This window comes from Carex rostrata, chromosome 29 (genome assembly GCF_964058835.1).
Source record: "Carex rostrata chromosome 29, lpCarRost1.2, whole genome shotgun sequence".
Lineage (NCBI taxonomy): Eukaryota > Viridiplantae > Streptophyta > Magnoliopsida > Poales > Cyperaceae > Carex > Carex rostrata.
In genome coordinates this window covers 4576214-4596300 of record NC_135946.1, presented here as the reverse complement: position 1 = coordinate 4596300, position 20087 = coordinate 4576214, and the positions used below count along the sequence as shown (strand labels likewise).

At 32.1% G+C, this 20087-nt stretch overlaps 1 protein-coding gene across 1 annotated transcript; it reads right to left on the bottom strand.

Moving 5' to 3' along the window:
- Positions 1-9280: 9280 nt before the first annotated feature.
- LOC144546183 (protein ACCELERATED CELL DEATH 6-like) lies at positions 9281-12852 on the bottom strand. Its single transcript, XM_078294705.1, has 3 exons — positions 12195-12852; positions 10394-10929; positions 9281-9874 (listed from the first exon to the last, which is right to left on the bottom strand). Exons 1-3 carry the CDS (start codon positions 12850-12852, stop codon positions 9281-9283), a joined length of 1788 nt encoding a protein of 595 aa, XP_078150831.1.
- Positions 12853-20087: the final 7235 nt, after the last annotated feature.

Genomic DNA, 20087 nt, shown 5'->3' with positions numbered 1-20087 from the left:
GACAGTCCAATGGCCGAAAAATCAAATTATTTTGGACAATGTACGTAAACTCCAAATTAATGGGATATCTTATTCAAATCATTCTTTTCAAATACTTGAAAAAGACATATACAAAATTTGATACAGATACGAAGAGGTGAGACAATCAATGAGGATGAAGCGTTGTCACCGGTACGGGACATGGAATTATACTTGGTGTCTGTTGCGCCAGAAGTGCCTGATGCGCCAGTGGATGTGCCAGTAGATGCGCCAGTGGATGCGCCAGTGGATGCGCCAGTAGATGCGCCAGTGGATGCGCCACTAGACCGTACGGGGCTCACAGCAGAAGAGGTTAGCCGTTTGCCTGGTCAGTTGCAGACTCTCCACGCCCACTTGATCAAGGCACCCAAGGACATGACGGCTGTTACCTTCAGTGTCCCCCCCGGTATGTTTCTACACGATGGCAGGGAGGTCGTGCTGCCTTTCACAGAATTCAACGACTTTCTACAGGGCGCCTCGTCAAGCGATAAATGGCTCGATGTGGGAGTCATCACCGTTTTCCTCATGTTAGTGACCAATCAATTATTTATATCATGTGTATAGCACTCAAATATATATACTCTAATGTAAAATGATGATTTTTCAGGTTCCTAGTCCAGAAATGCCGTGAGACCGCATCGAAAGGTAAGGTGAACTTGTGTGCACTTTTGGACCCCGGCAGAATTAATGGAAACATGTTGGAATGGTATGAGGATGATTGTGTCGACTACTTGCGTAAAGCGATGCATCATGCTCGTGGGGATCAAAAGAAATTTCTTCTCCTGCCATACCACCAAAAGTAGGTTACTTGTAACTCTTAATTGTTTATATTTTCAGTTAAACAATTACACAATGAACCATAGCAAACAGTTGTGTCACCATTACATGCTGAAATATATATGTCACTAATTTTATGCTAAAGTACTACAATTCTTCTCCCCCCACAGCTCCCACTGGTGTTTGTTGGTGATTGTGCCACTTGAAAATACGATTTATGTCATGGATTCAAGGCGGCCCGACAAATCCATCACCACTCAGCAGTCTAAAAGAGTCATGACTGTTATAATTAAGTAAGTTATCTAAATATCACTTGGTTTGATTTTTTTTTTTATAATTGTGGAATTGCTAATTACAGTCACTCAATTTTGTAAGGGCTTTTCGGCAATATCTTAAAGAGGGTGGAGTGCAGAGCACGGGTAAGAGCAGAAATAAAATGAATGGGCTCTGGAAGGAGGTGAGCACACTATAATTTTATAATTTCATATTTTTGGGTTCAAAAATTTATTGTCATTCTGACATATGCTGCTGAATGTAAATATCAGTGCCCGCAACAGATTGGCGGTTGGGAGTGCGGTTATTACACGATGATTTTTATGTTTCACTTTGTTGAGAGCATACAATTCAAATGGCCAGCATATCCGGTATGTAATTCATATGTTTTGCCTTGACTTGTCCATACAATTAATATTGATTTCCTCTAAACTTGTTTTATTAGTTGCATTGTTATAATTGCAATAATTTATTTCTATAAAGCAAAACAGAGATGTAGTTGCCGTATTTTTGTAACTTGCATGTTTCGAATTTTTTGTAGTATTCACCAGATTCAAAGAGTTACTCCAAGGAGCAGTTAGATCACTTTAGATGTATGTGGGCAGATTTTTTTATAAAAGAATTTTGTAAACCAGAATATGGATTTGTATGATCTTTGTATAATTCAGTGTACATGAATTTTGTATTAATTTTTTATATAATTTGGAAATTTCGAAAATTTACCGGTTTTGGTATTCTTATTTTGGAAATTCTCTGTTCTGGAATTGATCTGATTTTAAATGGCTGGCAAAACTGGAGGCTAGCCAAAAAAAAGCAAAAAATTTTTAAAAAAAAGTAGTTCAATTATACACGGACATTTTAAAATTTATCCGTGTACAAAGGTTTTTCCAAATTAAAAAAATAAAGAAGAAAATTAATACATAAAATTATATATTAAAAAAATATTAAAAAATAAGAGAGCTACACGGATATTTAATTATACATCCGTGTACAAAGATCATTCAATATAAAAAAAATATTAAAAAATAAGAGGGTTACACGGATTTTAATTATACATCCTTGTAGAAAGGTGTTTCCACATTAAAAAAATAAAGAAGAAAATTAATACATAAAATAATATATTTAAAAAATATTAAAAAATAAGAGAGGTACACGGATATTTAATTATACATCCGTGTAGAAAGGTGTTTCCACATTAAAAAAAAAGAAGAAAATTAATACATAAAATAATATATTTAAAAAATATTAAAAAATAAGAGAGCTACACGGATATTTATTTATACATCCGTGTAGAAAGGTCATTCAATATTAAAAAATATTAAAAAATAAGAGAGGTACACTGATATTTAATTATACATCCGTGTAGAAAGGTCATTCAATATTAAAAAATATTAAAAAATAAGAGAGGTACACTGATATTTAATTATACATCCGTGTAGAAAGGTGTTCCACATTAAAAAAATAAAGAAGAAAATTAATACATAAAATTATATATTAAAAAAATATTAAAAAATAAGAGAGCTACACGGATATTTAATTATACATCCGTGTAGAAAGGTCATTCAATATTAAAAAATATTAAAAAAGAAGAGAGGTACACGGATATTTAATTATACATCCGTGTAGAAAGGTGTTTTCACATTAAAAAAATAAAGAAGAAAATTAATACATAAAATTATATATTAAAAAAATATTAAAAAATAAGAGAGCAACACGGATATTTATTTATACATCCGTGTAGAAAGATATTTCAATATTAAACAAAATTAAAAAATAAGAGAGCTACACGGATATTTAGATAAATAACCGTGTAGAAATCTAATTGTACACGGTTTTTTATGTAATAATCCGTGAAGCTCGGTTATGGAGAGCGCCAGTGTCAAGTATTTGTAAACGGCTGTGTATGTAATAATCCGTGTAGCTATTCGGTAATTGTACGCGGTAAATATCCGTGTGTATATATACAAGGATTTCTAAACCGTGACAGCCTACGCGGCGGGAAATCCGTGTAGCTCGCTTGTTTATGTCCGTGTATAATCACTTATTCTGTAGTAGTGGAGATTGACAATAAATCCAACAGTTGTCTCTATTAACATTATTACCAATTTACAAAATCAAAGTAACAATTAATTTATCTTCTAAATATACAATATAATATATATATATACTACATTCAAGTATTCATTAGATTTAAAGTGCTTTTAGTAAATATATGCCTCTAGTTTAAACTTAAGAATGTGATAAAAATGTACACGACTTAAGTGACCGAGTTGACTCGGCCAATTAGTAGTGGAATCGGCCGGATGCGAACTGATTTTTTTGGTTAGAAAAGATAAATTTAAGACAGAATAGATCAGTAATCAGATTTACATATATGAAGGTATGCTGCCTAGAAAAATTGATACGAAAAAAATATTTTGTAATTTTATTCTGAATTAATAAAACTAAGGGATAGAAGAAAGTTTTATGGAAGTGATTATATTTGTGTTCTCTGTTATACTATTTTAATAATTTTGTCTGAACCAATTTTTTTTTTTTGATGGTTAATGTCTGAACCAATTTTGTATTCTTGCATGGCCAATCGAAGGGATTTGGGGCAGAAATATAGATGTGACATGCAACTCGAAAAAAGAAAAGAGAAGAAGATTAAACATTGTAAAATATTGAATTGACATGATGTACGAGTGCGTGTACTGTTTTGTTTGGAGAATATAACTTGATTCATTGTGAGTTATGTCCATAGAAGTTATTAAGTAGAGAAGGGTGGAGTCCGCATCGTCTGCAATAACTCAAAACAGTATCTTTTGAGTTAATACATATCGACCGTTCGATTGTAATCGGAGCTCATTCAGTCTCTGTCTAAAACATAGAAGGTCTTTAATATTAGTGCAGATTTAATTTGCAGAAATCTTAAAACTGATCGGACGGTCCATATGCATTTTGAGTATTAACTCAAAAGATTTTTTTTTGAGTTAATTCAGAGGATACGAATTCAGAATGGTGGCCTTTCTATAATATGAAGTATATATCAACACACTATACGCCCATAACGTGCTTTCAATCAACAAAGGTCTTTTATATTTTCTTTCCTATTTTTTAATACATTTTTTTTATTTCGGAAAATCATATTTTCCTATTTGATTCAGCCGATTCATACCGATTTATCCGATTCTGATTTTTTTGTGGACTTTCTGATTCCGATTTTAATTTTTAGAACCATACTTAATACGATGTGAGAAAGCAATAACAGTCACAACTTCGTCGTCGGGCCAGAAGTTGCAACAAGAGAGGCACCATCGCATCCATCGATCCTTTGCCCCGTCAACCTACGTCGCAAACAAAAAGCACAACCAAGAAACAATACGGAATAAGCTACAAATCTCAGTAACTGGTTATTTAATCCATTCAAACAGACTGCATTAATCCACACAAATTCACATTAAATTATGAATACATATTTAACCGGCAATAGCACCTGGGTCTAGCTTATCAATAAAACAAATCACACAATATATGTATCATTTCATTTCACACAATATATGTATCATTTCATTTCACACAATCCTATCATTTCACAATTTCTTAGAACACACAATCATATTATTTCACAAATCAAATTTAAATCTCAGATTCGCTATCCCATTAAATATGCATCATAATCCAGTACCCAATTTAACTTAACAAATTGAAAACACATATTATAGGCAAATACAATTACCTGATAATAATCAATCTAGGATCCAATTCGAGTTAAATTTGTAGAAATGACATATCAATGAGAGCAATAAATTTCCATTATTATGCAGAGGATATCAAGACAAATATTGAAGGATGTATCCATAGTAATGAATTTTATTTAAAAAATTAATTCTGCTGTTATGGAAGAAATAAATTTGGTATCCATTTATATGTATAAACATAACGAATATGTCACTGCATTATGTTTTCTCACATTCAAAAAAGTACTGGGCTCACCATAGCTTATGCAAAAATTAATATGCAAAGTTGTATTTTTATATATTAATAGTTATTAATATATATTTTATCGGGTATTTATACGGGTATCGGGTCGGGTTCGGTTATGGGTCGGATAATTAAATGAAACCCACATCCTACTCATTACAGTATCGGTTCCGGTTAAGATCCGGGTCGGATATTAAATTAATAATTTTGTAACCATATCCATAATTTAACCGGTTATATTTTTTAAACCATACCCTATCCAAATTAATCGGATCCGGGTCGGTTCTGGGTCAGATCCGGTTCCAGATCGGATCCGGATAATCGGGTAAAAGTAGCACCTCTACTTATGCCTCACTAAAAGAGGTCCCTCATTCGAATTTTCTGGTGCAGGCAATTTTTTTTGTTTTCAAATGATGACTCCAATACAAAATGTCCAAAATTAATTATTGCTAAAAGCGGGACCTCGAACCAGTAACATATGGTTCTCAACTTTGTCAACTACCCCTACTCTAGCTATCCTTTTGTGTTAGAATATATATCTATTACTATAATACAGGTATTGGATTAGATAAACTAAAATAACAACACGATTAGTATAATTATTTTATAATTTGTTATTAATTACTATATTTTTTTTATAAATAGTTATTAATAAATATAATTAGTTATTAATTAGTTATATAAGTAAATATACTAATTTTTTAAGATAAACTAAAATGTTAGTATACTAATTAGTATATTTATCTAAAAAAATTAGTATACTAAGAGATGGGCTACGGTGAGTTGCGAAGTAAAACGCATTTCTACTTCACGCTGTATTTTCATTTTGAAAGTCCAAATGACCGATCCGAACCGTTAGATGTTTAATCCATATTGAAATGTGCTTAGAGACCAAATTTTACATTTTTTTGGAATTTTTTTACTATTTATTAAGCATTTTTGAAAATTACTGTCTTGCTATGAATAGTAAAAAACAGTAAAATTTTCTGGACCATCAGATCAGCGACTTTCAAAATTGCTTAATAAATAGTAAAAAAATTCCAAAAAATGTAAAATTTGGTCTCCAAGCACATTTCAATATGGAGAACAAGATGAACAGTTCGGATCGACGTTTCGAACTTTAAAATTGTAAAATATGAGCGTGAAGTAAAATAGTCGCTTTACTTCGCAACTCACCGTAGCCCATCTCAGTATACTAATTAGTATTATTTTAGTTATCTAAAAAAAGTATATTTAGTTATAAATTGGTATAGTAATTTATAACTAAGTATACCAAATAATTGACTAATTATACTAATTTTGGTACAAATTGTACTAATTAATAAATAAATATATTAATTAATAACTATTTAAAAAATATTAATTAATAACTATTTATAAAAAAAATATACTAATTAATTACTAATTATAAAGTAATTATACTAATCGTGTTTTTATTTTAGTTTATCTAATCCAACACTTGTATTATAGCAATAGATATATACTCCAACACAAAAGGATAGTTGTTGGCAAAATTGAGAACCATATATCCCGGGTTTGAGTCCCGCTTCTAGCAATAATTAATTTTGGACATTTGTATTAGAGTCCTCATTTGAAAACAAAAAAAATTGCCTACACCCGATTCGAACCAAGGACCTCTTCTACTAAAGCATAAGCTCCAACCACGCACACCATCAAGAATTACTTCTTATATTTGAAGGTTTAAAAAATGATAATATATGGTTGAATATTTTTAAAAAAAAAAGTCTTGACCGGCCAAAAACATGTTCGGTTCGTATTTTTATTCCAACCGGCCAAAAAATAGCAGGTCTAGGAATTTTTAAAATACCCAGTTTTGCATAATATATTTGATATTTTTTATTTAATGATGGATATTAAAATAAATATCGTCCTTTATCCTTGTGCTCTTATATTCTTTATTTGGTAGAAATAGGAAGATTTGCCGGTGTAATAAATTTCTCATATTGAAACCCTGGGAAATGGTAATAGTTGTCAAATGATTTTTCAAGTGTAACTAGGTACAATATCTAATACCACTTCTAATATGGCGGTTCCAATATATTGCAGCTAGTTTCTAAATAGGAAGCGTCTAATTGTCCACAGTTTGTCAACAGAAAAACTGTCATTTGACTTACGCCAATCCTGTAAAATTACTAATTAAATGCTGTAACTTGTATAACAAATCTTACAAAAAACACACTTTCAATTTCTAACATTCAGCGAGACCACTTTGTGTACTTACATCTTGCACAACTTGCCAAACTAACTGTACTTGATGCATGACCTTTTGATGTACTTCTCTAACTTACAGTTAATGACAATTTTAAAACCTTCAAGAATATTTTAAAATTGAACCACATCTCAAACTTGCAGTTTTTTCAAAATAATTCCGGAAATTATACAAAATTAAATTTTTGGCATCAAAATTAATTTTTTTGAATCAAATTTTCTTTTTTGATATTAAAATTAATTTTAATTTTTTTGAAAATAAATTCATAATTTTTTTCTTCAATTATTAACATTTTTATACGCATCTATATCCTATAAATTAAAACTACACATACTGTAAACCATAAAGATGCAAACTATAAAACTTCAATACTGTAAAATTTCCAAATCTAAATTATAAAACTAACAGATGCAAACTATAAAATCATCAATACTATAAATTTAAAAGATGTAAACAGTAAAACTAATAGATGCAAACTATAAATCATCAATACATCAAATATTCACAACCACATTGTTAAACATTAGTAACTGTTCACAAGATGAATACTCTAAAATCACAAGATGAATACTGTAAAATTAACATGGTGAATACTGTAAAATGACAAGATCAATACTCAATATCGCCTCTCTATCATCTCTTTCCTCCAGATTTTCACAAGATGAATACTGTAAAATTACAAGATGAATACTGTAAAATTAACGGGTGAATATTGTAAAATGACAAGATCACTACTCCATTTCGCCTCTCTATCATCTATTTCCTCCATATTTCCGCAAGATAAATACTGTAAAATCACAAGATGAATACTATAAAATTAACAGGGGGAATATTGTAAAATTAACATATCAATACTCCATATCGCCTCTCTATCATCTCTTATCCATGTCGCCTCTCTCATATCATCTCCTCATATCTCCTCCATATCGAAATTCAACAAAAATAAAGAAATAATTACGAGATCCCTTACTGCATCAAATCAAACAACAAATTCAAATAAAAGTTCAAAACAATGCTAGATCCGTTACTGCATAAAATCAAACAACAAATTCAACATAAATAAAGAAATAAATCACTAGACTTAAATTTCGCCATGTTCTTCAACCCTGACAACTTCTATCCGATCGAAATCCACTCCTGAAGGTTCCGTCGCGATCATGCTTAAATAATTTGAATGAACTCGCGACGAACTAGGGAAGAGAAATCCGAAAGAAGAAAGAAATCGTGACGGAAGCGGAAGGAAATCGCCAGATGCGAAGCAAATCTCATCGGAAATGGAAATGAAATTAAAAAAATGGAAGTTTCGTCCATCGCGCGATGACATGTTTAAATAGGTAGGGACCGGAGGTAGTCAAAGACAGTTGAACCAGGAGTGGATAACGTTGTGGATAGACCGTGGACAAAGATCCGTGGATGGAAACCTTTTCTCTTCTAAATATATAAGAGCCAAGTAAATTGCAGTGTTATAGCAAAAACCATTTCACCTAATGATTATCTCGATACTTATTTTTAATATGATATAAAAATATAATGATATCACAGATACTAAAATAAGCCTTAAATTCTTAATACATAGCTAGCCAAACTAAAAATTGCACTGAAAAACTATATCGCTTACTTAAGTGTGCTCTGTTTTATATGAACTGTAGTGTTATTGTACATGTATAGATGATAAGTAGTTAACCTTTCAATAATATAATCCATTTACTTATTTTCTGCTGGATTCTAAGCATTAAGCACAAAATTATGAGTACTAAAAATGAAATCAGTATTAAGGAGGAGATAGAAGAGAAAAATGAAATTAGTATTAGTAATAAAAAAGTGAGATTACAAGTGGAGCACACAAGTGGAGATTACAAGGAAGAGATAAATTATGAGATGAGAGGGAGTATGAGAAGAGAAGGTGAACCAACCATTGTCAGGACAAATAATTAGTACATTCAATTGAAACCATAACATTGTAATTCAAAGTTCAAAGATGCGATAGAAAAAACAAAGTTCCCAATATTTTGCACATTTTTAAATAAATGGAACTAGGTCTTTTTTAAAAAGACCACCAAGCCTGTAGCGAAGCATTAATAGGGGCCATTCACCGATGATCTTGGAGAGGAGTGGAAGAATGGTGCAGAGTACTAGTATAAGAATTGCAAGCCACTTGTTTTTCGGAGATATCACTGTGAACAAACTGGTACCAAAAGCAATTGCAGTAGCCCCATAGGCACACCACATTAGTGCCCTCGTTGTTTTCCGATAATTGAGCAGGAAATCCAAGTCCTCCCATGTCGCCAAAATGCAGAGAAATGCGACTGCAAGGGAAGAACACATTGCTATGGTGTCAGAGATGAGGAAAACCTGAAAAGCTGCTTTCCTTGCAAAAAGAGGTTGTCCGGCATCAGAGGAGTCAGAACTTAATCCTCCTGGTAATGTAAAAGCAGCAGCAAAAGTGATAGTAGCAAGGAGGGCAGCGACCAAAGATGTGTTGGAAGTGTACTTTGTTGTAAGTTTCTGGACCTTCTCTCTTGCTTCCTCCTGGATCGTCCTTTTTGAATGATCTCTTATTAGGTAATTCCATCCGGAGGGAATTACATTTGATAACAATGTGAACGACTCATTCTGTGACAACAAATAAAAATAGGTAAAATATATACATGATCTTTCTTGACCTTATATAAAAAAAAAACTGAGTAGAATTAGGTTGTTCCTAAGTTCACTAAGTCCTTTGTGAACTCAACTCTAAACCCATTGGAGTTGGCTTGAAACGACGAATCCAAACCGTTAAAATCCTTCTACCGTACAAGTGATTCATCTACATGTGAAAATTTTAAAGTTTTGAATTATTTTAGTATAAAGTCAAGTGGTCCAAATTAGAAGTTTTATAAATTAATTTTAATGCATTCATTTTTTGGACATCTTTTGACCACTTGACTCTATACAAAATTAATTTAAAATTTAAAATTTCAGTGATTTTGATTCGTCGTTTGAAGCCAATCCGATAGTTTTTAGAATTGAGTCCAGAAAAAGACTTCGTGAACTTAGGAACACCTAAGTTCTACTAAAATTGTGTGGAATTAAAGAATTGTATAAAATTAAATAAGTGTTGCGTGTAAGAGCAATGGAAATTAAATAACTTACCCACTTCAAAGTCTTCCATAAGGTGGTCTGTCGATAGACTACGTCAACTGCATGACTATTGGAAACATTAACAGCAGTATAATCCTGTCCTGTATGGGTTAGTAAAGAACGAAGGTTCTTCGGGTCGCACTTGCGAGCAGCTTGATGTAGGGGAAGGTCGCCATCATTGTTGGCTTGGTTAATAAATCTATGAAGCTGGGGTGTTGTGAGTATGCAGTCAACTAAATGTTGTTTCTCTTCTAAAATAGCATTGTGGAGAGCACTATCCCCATCTTTGTCGGGAGTATACACAGAATCAGGGCAAGTGCTCATGATCTCTTCCGCAATTGGCAGATAGCCTTTTAGCACTGCCGTAATAAATGGAGTATTTCCGGTTGGTTCATGCCTAATATATGCCAAATTAGGATCATATTCTAGGAATATCTTGACCAACATGAGTTTGTTTTCAATTACAGCTCTGTGCATCGGATTGTTTCCATCTTTCTCTTTATGGTATGCTAGCTGGGACCGTCCTTCCAACAATTGCTTAAGTATACCTGACAATACATGTCACGATAAAATTAGAACATTTACTAAGACTGCCTAAAATCTATGAGATGTAAGTGGTTCAAATTCATGGAGCAACAATAACGGATGCAAAACTTTCTAGGATGGCAAGAGCGACATAGAAGTAAAAATCAGAATCGATTATTCGACCTTACAATGAGAATCGACTAAATCAGATTTATTTTGCCAAAAACCTGTTTGTCTTAAAGAAAAAAAAATAAAAAAAATGATAAAAAATGGTTTGTCAATAATTTATATTGAGACAAAAACTACATTCAAATAATCCACTAATATAATATAATACAAAAATGCAAATGCATCATAGAGTTAATTTTAAATTAAATGTAACATAGAAAACACAATATATTTAAGAAATACTGACATTTAAATAATTCGGTAAAAAAATAAATTTCACTATTTGAAAGAAAAAGTAATTTTATAAATTATCTAAACAAATATTATATCAGAGTTCACGGTGAGCCAATAACCGATAGTATATCTAAACAAAAGAAAATGTATAGGCTTATGCACCAAGTTCACTCAAACGTTTTAGTTAAAAAGTTTCCTTCTTCTTTCTTTCTTCTCCCCATTTCCCCAACCCAGTTTCTTATTTATTTTTTGTCTTTCTTCTTTCCCCAATCGAAGTCTCTCTGATACCTGTCTTCCCACTCGGTATTCCTCTAAAATTCACTCTCACCATAAATTCATACAAAATTCGGCTCGGTCTGGTCCAATTCCTCTCCGAATGGTCCGATTCCGGTCTGACTCAGCCGAATTTGCCTTCTATGTTAATTTCACAAAACGAAATGAGTACTTTTTAGTTTTGACTTGTGACCATAGTAGGAAAAATCGGTATCGGTATCGGGATCGGTCCCGGCCGATACCGATACGGGATCGGAGTATCGGATCGGGATCGGCTCAGGATCGGCTCAGAATCGGGTTTTTTTTCATTTTTCTTTATGATTTGCTATGTGAGGATCGGCTCAGGATCGGATCGGGGCAGGCCGATACCAATACGGGATCGGAGTATCGGATCGGAATTGGCCGATTTTTCCTACTATGCTTGTGACTATAGACTTGAGATAATTAGAACAAATATTCCAAGTCAAATTTGTCAGTCAAAAGCCAAAAAAAAAATGTTTCCTCAACTGAAATACAAACATAAGGCTAACCACAACAGAATGTAAGGTTGCATATGAAGTATCTAATTAGTATGAAAAATAAAATTCACAGAATGGGTTTATAAGTAATGAACCTGGGTGATCGTATTCCACTGCAGCATGCATAGCTGATTCATTAAGTGGACCAAGAACTGCCGAAGATGGGATTTGTAACAATCGCTCTATAACTCTAGAATATCCTCTGCGGGCCGCCATATACATGGGCGATTCCCCAGTATTGGTAACTTGCTCTGACAGTTCTGGCTCTATGTCCAAGAGCTGTAGTGCGAAATCTTCAAAGCCATTGCGCATGGCATGATACAACGCGTTTTCGTTGCGCCTATCGGCCTTCAAGAGCATGCGGTTGAACGACCTTCCTTCCTCTAAATCATTATGCTGCATATACTGTGATGCAGCAGTGATGATGTCAGAAGCCAACGAAAGGTTAGCTGCCATCAGAGCAGCTATCAGTGGGGTCTCGCCATCAATGTTGGTGCTGGAGAAGAGGGAAGGGGCTTGGAACCAGACCTCCCTTGCAAACTCGTGATGGCCGAGCATGGCAGCAATGTGAAGGCAGTTGTTTTTGTGAGGAGTGGTAGAGAACATGATATCAGGGTTGCAGAGGCTGAAATCACCTTTTTTGCATGCTTTGAGGAGCTGTCGTAGTTCTTGTGGGTCCACTAGGATAACAGGTGGGCCGGCATAGGAAGCTGAGCTAGCTGAAGACGAAGCCGAGCGAGCTGAATTGCTCATGCTTTCTTGCTTGCTTCGTAAGCCGCCTGAATTTATGTATTGATCTTGAGAAGGTATAATGGATTTATATATCTCGCAAGTTAAGGAACTTCGTTCACGTTCTCACACATTAGCTAGCTGTACACAACTTACAAACAAAAGATAATAATTTATTAAGGAAAAAAAAATTATTATTTATGTCATATATGATTCGTTGTCCCCTTTTCATGGAAGAAGTTATAATCTGAGCGGGAGGAGAAATAGGTTACCGGGAGAATACTCATTTTCGTTATTAAAAGAGACACCTTTCTAAACAAGAAGAAAGTAAAAAAAAAAAATAATAAATAAATAAATATACTTGTTCCAAAGCAATCAGGTGTGGCGAATCTAGATTCTGTAATTTATTAAATGATATTTTTGTCTTTTAGACACTTTACAGTAAAAATCTTCATTTATTTGTTGAAATTGGTAGAAGAAAATATCACCACATAGAGACATGTGATAAAATTCCGCTTATGTGCAGTAAAAATCCGTAATTATATATGTCAGGTAGAAATGAATTCTGGTCCTTGAATACATTATTTTCGAACATATGGTACAAATTATATATGTAGGAGATATCTAATAAATAATATGGTTTTACATCATCAAATTCAAACCTATATCTGTGCAGCTAACTTTTGGAACACAGGTGCCACTCGAACGAATCTGATCTATATCACAAGACTCGATCGCTATATATTAACTATTTAATCTAATTCAGTGAAGGTACCGTGCCACTCAATCCAATCGTATTCTATTGGAACGGATTTCAGGTTCTCTAATTTTGGATTATGTTTCACATTACGGGATTATTTGAATCAAATCATATTTCCGCAGCTCCGCCATTTTAGTGATTTTGACAAGTTTTGAAAAAAGTTTCAAATTTAGCTCAAAATTAAACTGAGCAAAAATACCACTTAGACTAGGTTAGGTAATTAGATTTTAGAGAGAGGGATAAGTCATTATTGGCCGAATTAAGGAGGGATGAAGGTGATGCATCCAAGGCTAATGGTTAATATTTCTTTTTTATAAATGACTACTTTGTTGCATAATTTTCTAGATATTTTGGTCTTTTAATTAATTTTCTAGATAATATTTTATTTTTCAAAGAGAGGTACCACAGTTAGCAAGAGGAAGAAGTTTTATAATGGTTGATTATCTAAGGTCGAGAGTTCAATTTCATCTCAAGACTCCGCAGCCTCTGCAAAGATTTTCATAAAAAAAGATAATATTTTATTTTTCTTATATATAAAATCAAAGTATATGTTGATTCGGTAAAATGATAAAATAGTCAAAATACTCTCACAAATTCTCTTGGAGTTGTTACAATTAACCATATTACCAAATTACAAAATACAAGAAAACACCTAATTATCTTTTAAATTCAAAATAGTAAATACTACATGCAGTATTCATTAAATTTATTTATTATAAGAGAACACCATAGAATTTTTGTTTAGTACACATTAATAGCTAGCTTGGTGCAGGTTTGAGATCTGAACTCAATTAAATCAATTGATCAATTAAACAAATAAAGTGAGTAGATCTTGAGATCTGCCATTGAATTTGATTAATGAATTAAATACAAATGAGCAGCTTTGGGCTGCACCTACGAAGTTTAAATTAATTAGTAGACTATATCAAGAGAGCAACTGAATTGATTAAACAAAATAAAATGAATACACATCAGACCTGCCTTGAGTTGTCTTTAATTACAATATAGTAGAATTATTCCCTCCATGTGAATTCTTGGTTTCTTACACAAAGACGGAGTTCTAATCTTTGGATGGGTGGACATATAAAATGGATTTTCAAAAATAATGCAGCACAGACAAATAAAAAAAAATCTCAAACTCTAGATTTATTTAGCCGCCGCCTCCACTAGTGGAGAAACACCAATCTGGATCGGTTATTTAGGCATATTAGGATCGGATCTAGAGGCGATCCTGATTCAGGCGATCCAAATGCGAAACTAATATGAATCGGTTAAACAACCGAGACTAAAAATTTGAATTAGGATCGGTTGTTTCAAATAACCGATCCTAATAGTACCATTAGCTAGGATCGCTTATTTTGTAACAACCGATCCTAATGGTATTATTAGGATCGATTATTTGAAACAACCGATCCTAATAGTACTATTAGGATTGGTTTTTTGAAAATAATCGATTATGATGTTATATTGAATCAAAAAAAAAAAAAAAAATTTATTTGCCTAGCTTTCATATATATTTGCTGGCCAGCATCCTAAATTTTTTTTAACAGCTGATCCGAACATAATCTTCTTATAAAAATGTAAATAAAATCCAAATTTTACATATTCACAATTTTTTTATTATTTTCTTTTAGATAGGTTAAAAAATATTTTCATCTAAATGGTGATTTTCTACTGACCGGTCTGCAAAACAAATCCTGCCAACTGTATAACAATCAGAGCCCAATCTTGACACCACATGACAATGACCGGGTGCATCTATCAACCATAGGTATAATTAGGTAATGGTTGCCACTTTCCACCTTCCTTTTTGTAATATTTTGCATTGTATGATTTGATTACGATGCAATCATACTGGTCATCAATTTTCAATTTTCACATGGGCGGTGCCGTATTAATTAAATAAGTGGAAATCATGCTATAATTCCTTCCAAGCATATATATATTTTTTAATTATTATATTTTAGTCGTTTCTATAATTAATCCATTCACATTGTAGCATACATTAAAGGACAGTTATCTCATCAATAATTTATTTTGTTTTGTTGACGAATGTCAGACGGGACATCAACACGTCTCGTCTTTTATTTCTTTTTATATTATAGCATCCGGTAATTAACTTCCCAGAAGTTCCAACCCCATATTAATTTAATCGAAATGTCATTTTGTTTTACTCGTTGAATTTGTCAAAACTATTACTCTACAAACCATTTAAAAAAAAAATAATATATGTCAAATTGATGTTCTGGCCCTTTGAACGTTCTTTTGTTTTATATTTTGTGCTTACTCGACTGCTCGAACATCTCTATTGAAATCCATTGTTAATTAGGATTTCTTTTGGGTCCTCTTTTCATGCATCCTCCTCTGTCCTCCCTTGTAGCTAGCAGTAGACACACCATTTTTTTTTCTTTTTGTATATATATATAGTATATTTTGGATAAACAGCGAACAAACATAGATAATTTCAAAAACTGTAACATGCGCATAATATAAAAATATAACAAAACATGAACTTTTGTTAGACTATTATTGCATCCATTAATACCAAAACATAAACTTTTGTAATATTTTGCTCAGTATGATTTGATTAGAAAGCAGTCTTAGTACTGGTCATGAATTATCAAGTAACTGTTAATGAAGTATAGCTCCTGAACGAGTGGAAATCACTATTTTTATAATTAATTGTTCTTGGTTCTTCCTTACCTAAGTTTTTTTTTTCTATTATTGTTTAATTAAACATTCCTCTAATATTTTCACATTCCTAGCATTAGTCAGTTATCTAATCACTAACTCTTTATTTTATTGTTAGATATGTTGGATGGGACATCAATGTCTGGAATCTAGAGTCGTTGTATATTCTTCTATCAAGTATATCCCTCTCTATATATATATGGTTACTTCCCGGAAGTTGCAACCTCTTATTAATTAATTTAAATATAATTTTGTTTTACTCTGGGGAGGAAGTTGCAATGGGAGTACTTGACGAGTGCATATTAGACTCAGACTGTACATTAATCAATGTTTGTTTCAACTATGTTCTACCTTTTATTTTTTTCTCTTTTTGACGAGTGGAAGGGATTAGTCGTTGGTCTCTCAACTTTTAAGTCATGTTTTGCCATCTTTCATAAATCATAAAAATAGTAAAAAAATCTCAAAAATAGTAAAAATTCAGTATTCTACAAGTTCATTATATAACCAATTTATTATTGAGCTACTTAAATTGAAGTTTCAATTTCATACGATAGATTTTTGAAGCCGTAGCACGGATGGCCTTATGCTATCCATAGCACTCAAGCCTTACGTACGATCAAAACAACATTTGCAATTAATTAACAATCCTCCGAGTTAGCTGTGGCACGTAGCGGTACATGTGCTAATTGTATGTCGTGACTCGTGTGTCACATGTCGTGACAAGTTCTCAGCAAAAAAAAGACACAACACAACATGAAACACGGCACAAAATGACAGGAAAAAGTTCCAAAATGACACGAAGAAACGCTCAAGATACCGCATGGCAAGTTGTTTTTCCAACATTAGTTCAATCTAAATTTGGCAATAATCGTTTCATATTTTTTAGGAACTTTTCTGAATCTATTACAATAAGCAAATTTAAATTACAAAAAAAATATATTAAATATGATTAAAGATAACTGTTGATCTGTTGATTTGCTAAATAATCTATTACAATAACCCATTTGTCCAGAAAACAGTCAAATTAGAAGACTGGTATTTTTCAAAAACATTACATAATTTTTATTTTTTACGATGGGTAAAATGGGCACTTCATAAATTTTTTTATGAGTTTCCGTCTTCCTTTTTGTATTATTTTTCTTATTATGATTTGATTAGAAGGCAATCCTACTAGCCATCAATTATCTAGCTAATCACTACAAGTAGCACACAAGGACGACCCGAACTAATTTGTTTTTATTATTAATTATTATTGTTCCATCATGACCTAAATTCTTTTTTTATTATTGCTTAATATTTTAGACGTTCCTCGAATCCATTCACATTAATTCTAGCTTGGACAGTTGTCTAATTAATTACTAATTAATTTTATGATTTGTTTTGTTTTGTTTTATTTTGCTTTCTTGAGAGATGTTGGATGGGACATCAACGTCTGGACCGTTCGTTCCTTTTATATTGTTCTACCATTTATATGACTATCATCACGGAAGTTGCAATCCCTTATTAATTTAAATATAATTTTGTTTTACTCGTTTAATCTGTCAAATTGAAGTTCTGGACCTTCGAACGTTGTTTTGTTTTATATTTTGTGTTTACTTTGACTGCTCCAACATTTCTATTGATATCCGTCTTTTGGTTGCTTAGGTTCCGTCTTCAATACACATGAAAGATAGGCTGCTCCGTATATAGGCCCTTCTATATATTTCACCTACCATAAGTAATGTGCTATATATATATGGAAGCCACATGACAATGACAGTGGGCTCCACCAATTAAGAATTGGTGATGGGTGAGTGGAAGGCCAATGGGAACTAGAGTTTCCACCAGTGGCGGAACATAATAGAGTTTGGGGGGTGCTAAGCCTCCCTGTCATTTCAATTATTTTTTGTCAAGTATATAGAAGTTTGAGTAAAATATATTTTTTGTACATAGTAGCCCCCTCTATGTAATATGACAAATGTATAGGGTCTTAAGATAAAATATGAAAAATAATTATGCAATATGTTTGATTCTGTGAATTTTGCTTTCATATGTACTCTTGACTTTTGCACCATCAATATTTTAAAAATGAAGACATTTTTTAATTTGAAAAGTTATCAACGTACAAAGAATTGAAATAAAAACATTAAATGTCATTGAAAGAAAGAAAACTTCTTAATTAAATATGAAATCTCATGTAGCATTGATCTCCAGTTCATTAAAAAAAAACAAATCAATCATCTCTTCAGAAGAGTTGCGATGTGCAAAAATTATAGAAAGCAGAGTTAATCAGAAGTGTAGCGAAAATTCAATTTTAATTAAGGTTTGTGTTTGTTTATAGTTTTTAAAATTATTATTCATTATAACTTTGGGATAAAATGATAATTTATTTAATTTATGTATAATTTGTATAGATAAAATTATATCTAAGAGAAAGACATTAGACTTTTATTTCAAGGCGAAGGAAAACAACTCAAACTCTGACATGAATTTCAAGTCTTGATAATTAGATTTCTGAATTGATTACATAGTTCTTTAAATTTTGCTTGTGATGAATATTGATCAAAAGCAACCTTCACATAGTTCTTTAAGATTATTTAAATATGAAAGAAATTCAGAGAAATGCCTCCAACTATCAGATTTCATGTTTTTAGTTTAGTTTTGATAGACATGGTATTTTATTGGTGTTAGTTATCTATTGTATTTTTTTATGAAATCAAAAAGTGAAAGATTTTGTGCTATAAATTTGTTTAATTTTTTTTTTAAATGATGTTTAGCTCCCCCTATATTTAAATTCTAGTTCCGCCTCTGATTTCCACCTTTCTTTTTGTAATATTTTGCTTAGTACGATTTGATTAGGAGGCAATTATTCATACTGGTCATCAATTATCTAATCACCAAGAATCTAGCTAATACATGGACGACAAAGCACAATTTTTATTATTGTTATTGTTCCTTCTATTATTGCTTATTACACCTACCTCTAATCCGTTCACATTCTAGCTTGGAAAGTTATCTAATCACCAATTAATTTAATTTTTTGTTTTGTTTTGTTTTGTTTTGTAGAGGAATATTGGATGGGACATCAACGTCTCCAACCCTTAGTTCTTTTTATATTGTTCTAGCATATATATGATTACCATCATGGAAGTTGCAATCCCTTGTTCATTTAAATCTAATTTTGTTAGACTATTAATATATCAAAGCATAAATTAATCTCGTTGCATAACATTTCGACTTCTCTCCAATTTCCAATGAAAAATGGCTTAAGGAGAAAATCATTCAGTCATTTTTTAAGAGAGAGAGAGAGAGATAGAGATAAGGTCCTTTAATTACGATGAGTATTTTTAATCTTGTTACTTTAACCTTGGTACTTAATTTAATCTTGATTATGAACTTATGATAACAATGAGTATTTATTATTTTAATCTTGGCACTTTAATTATGAATTTTTTTATGTTAAAAAATTATAACACAAAAATTTCAGGAGCTTGTACGTAATCCTTATTATTTAATTAGATATTATTGAGTTGGTATTATATATTTATGTTATTAAATAATTATTCCATTATAATTGCCGAGTATAGCTCTAAACTTAGAGACACAATACATCACAAGGAACACAGTTGAGAACATCGCCATCCCTTCAACAAGTAACACAGCTGGTATTGATCAAACTAATGCGGACGACTCATCTACATCATGGATGATAAAGATCACCCCATCTACACCATTGGTGTAATATCCCAACTGATGTCGCATAGTTATTAAAAACCAACGGTTGGATAAAAAACAACCGACAAAAATGTGAGTTATGTATTTTAAAAGT

Excerpts from the sequence above, each read along its gene's own strand:
- LOC144546183 (XM_078294705.1), bottom strand. The coding sequence starts at position 12,852 with ATGAGCAATTCAGCTCGCTCGGCTTCGTCTTCAGCTAGCTCAGCTTCC. Across the intron at positions 10,930-12,194 it reads AGTGGAATACGATCACCCAG|GTATACTTAAGCAATTGTTG; the intron begins GTTCATTACTTA and ends ATGTATTGTCAG. Across the intron at positions 9,875-10,393 it reads TATGGAAGACTTTGAAGTGG|AATGAGTCGTTCACATTGTT; the intron begins GTAAGTTATTTA and ends TTGTTGTCACAG.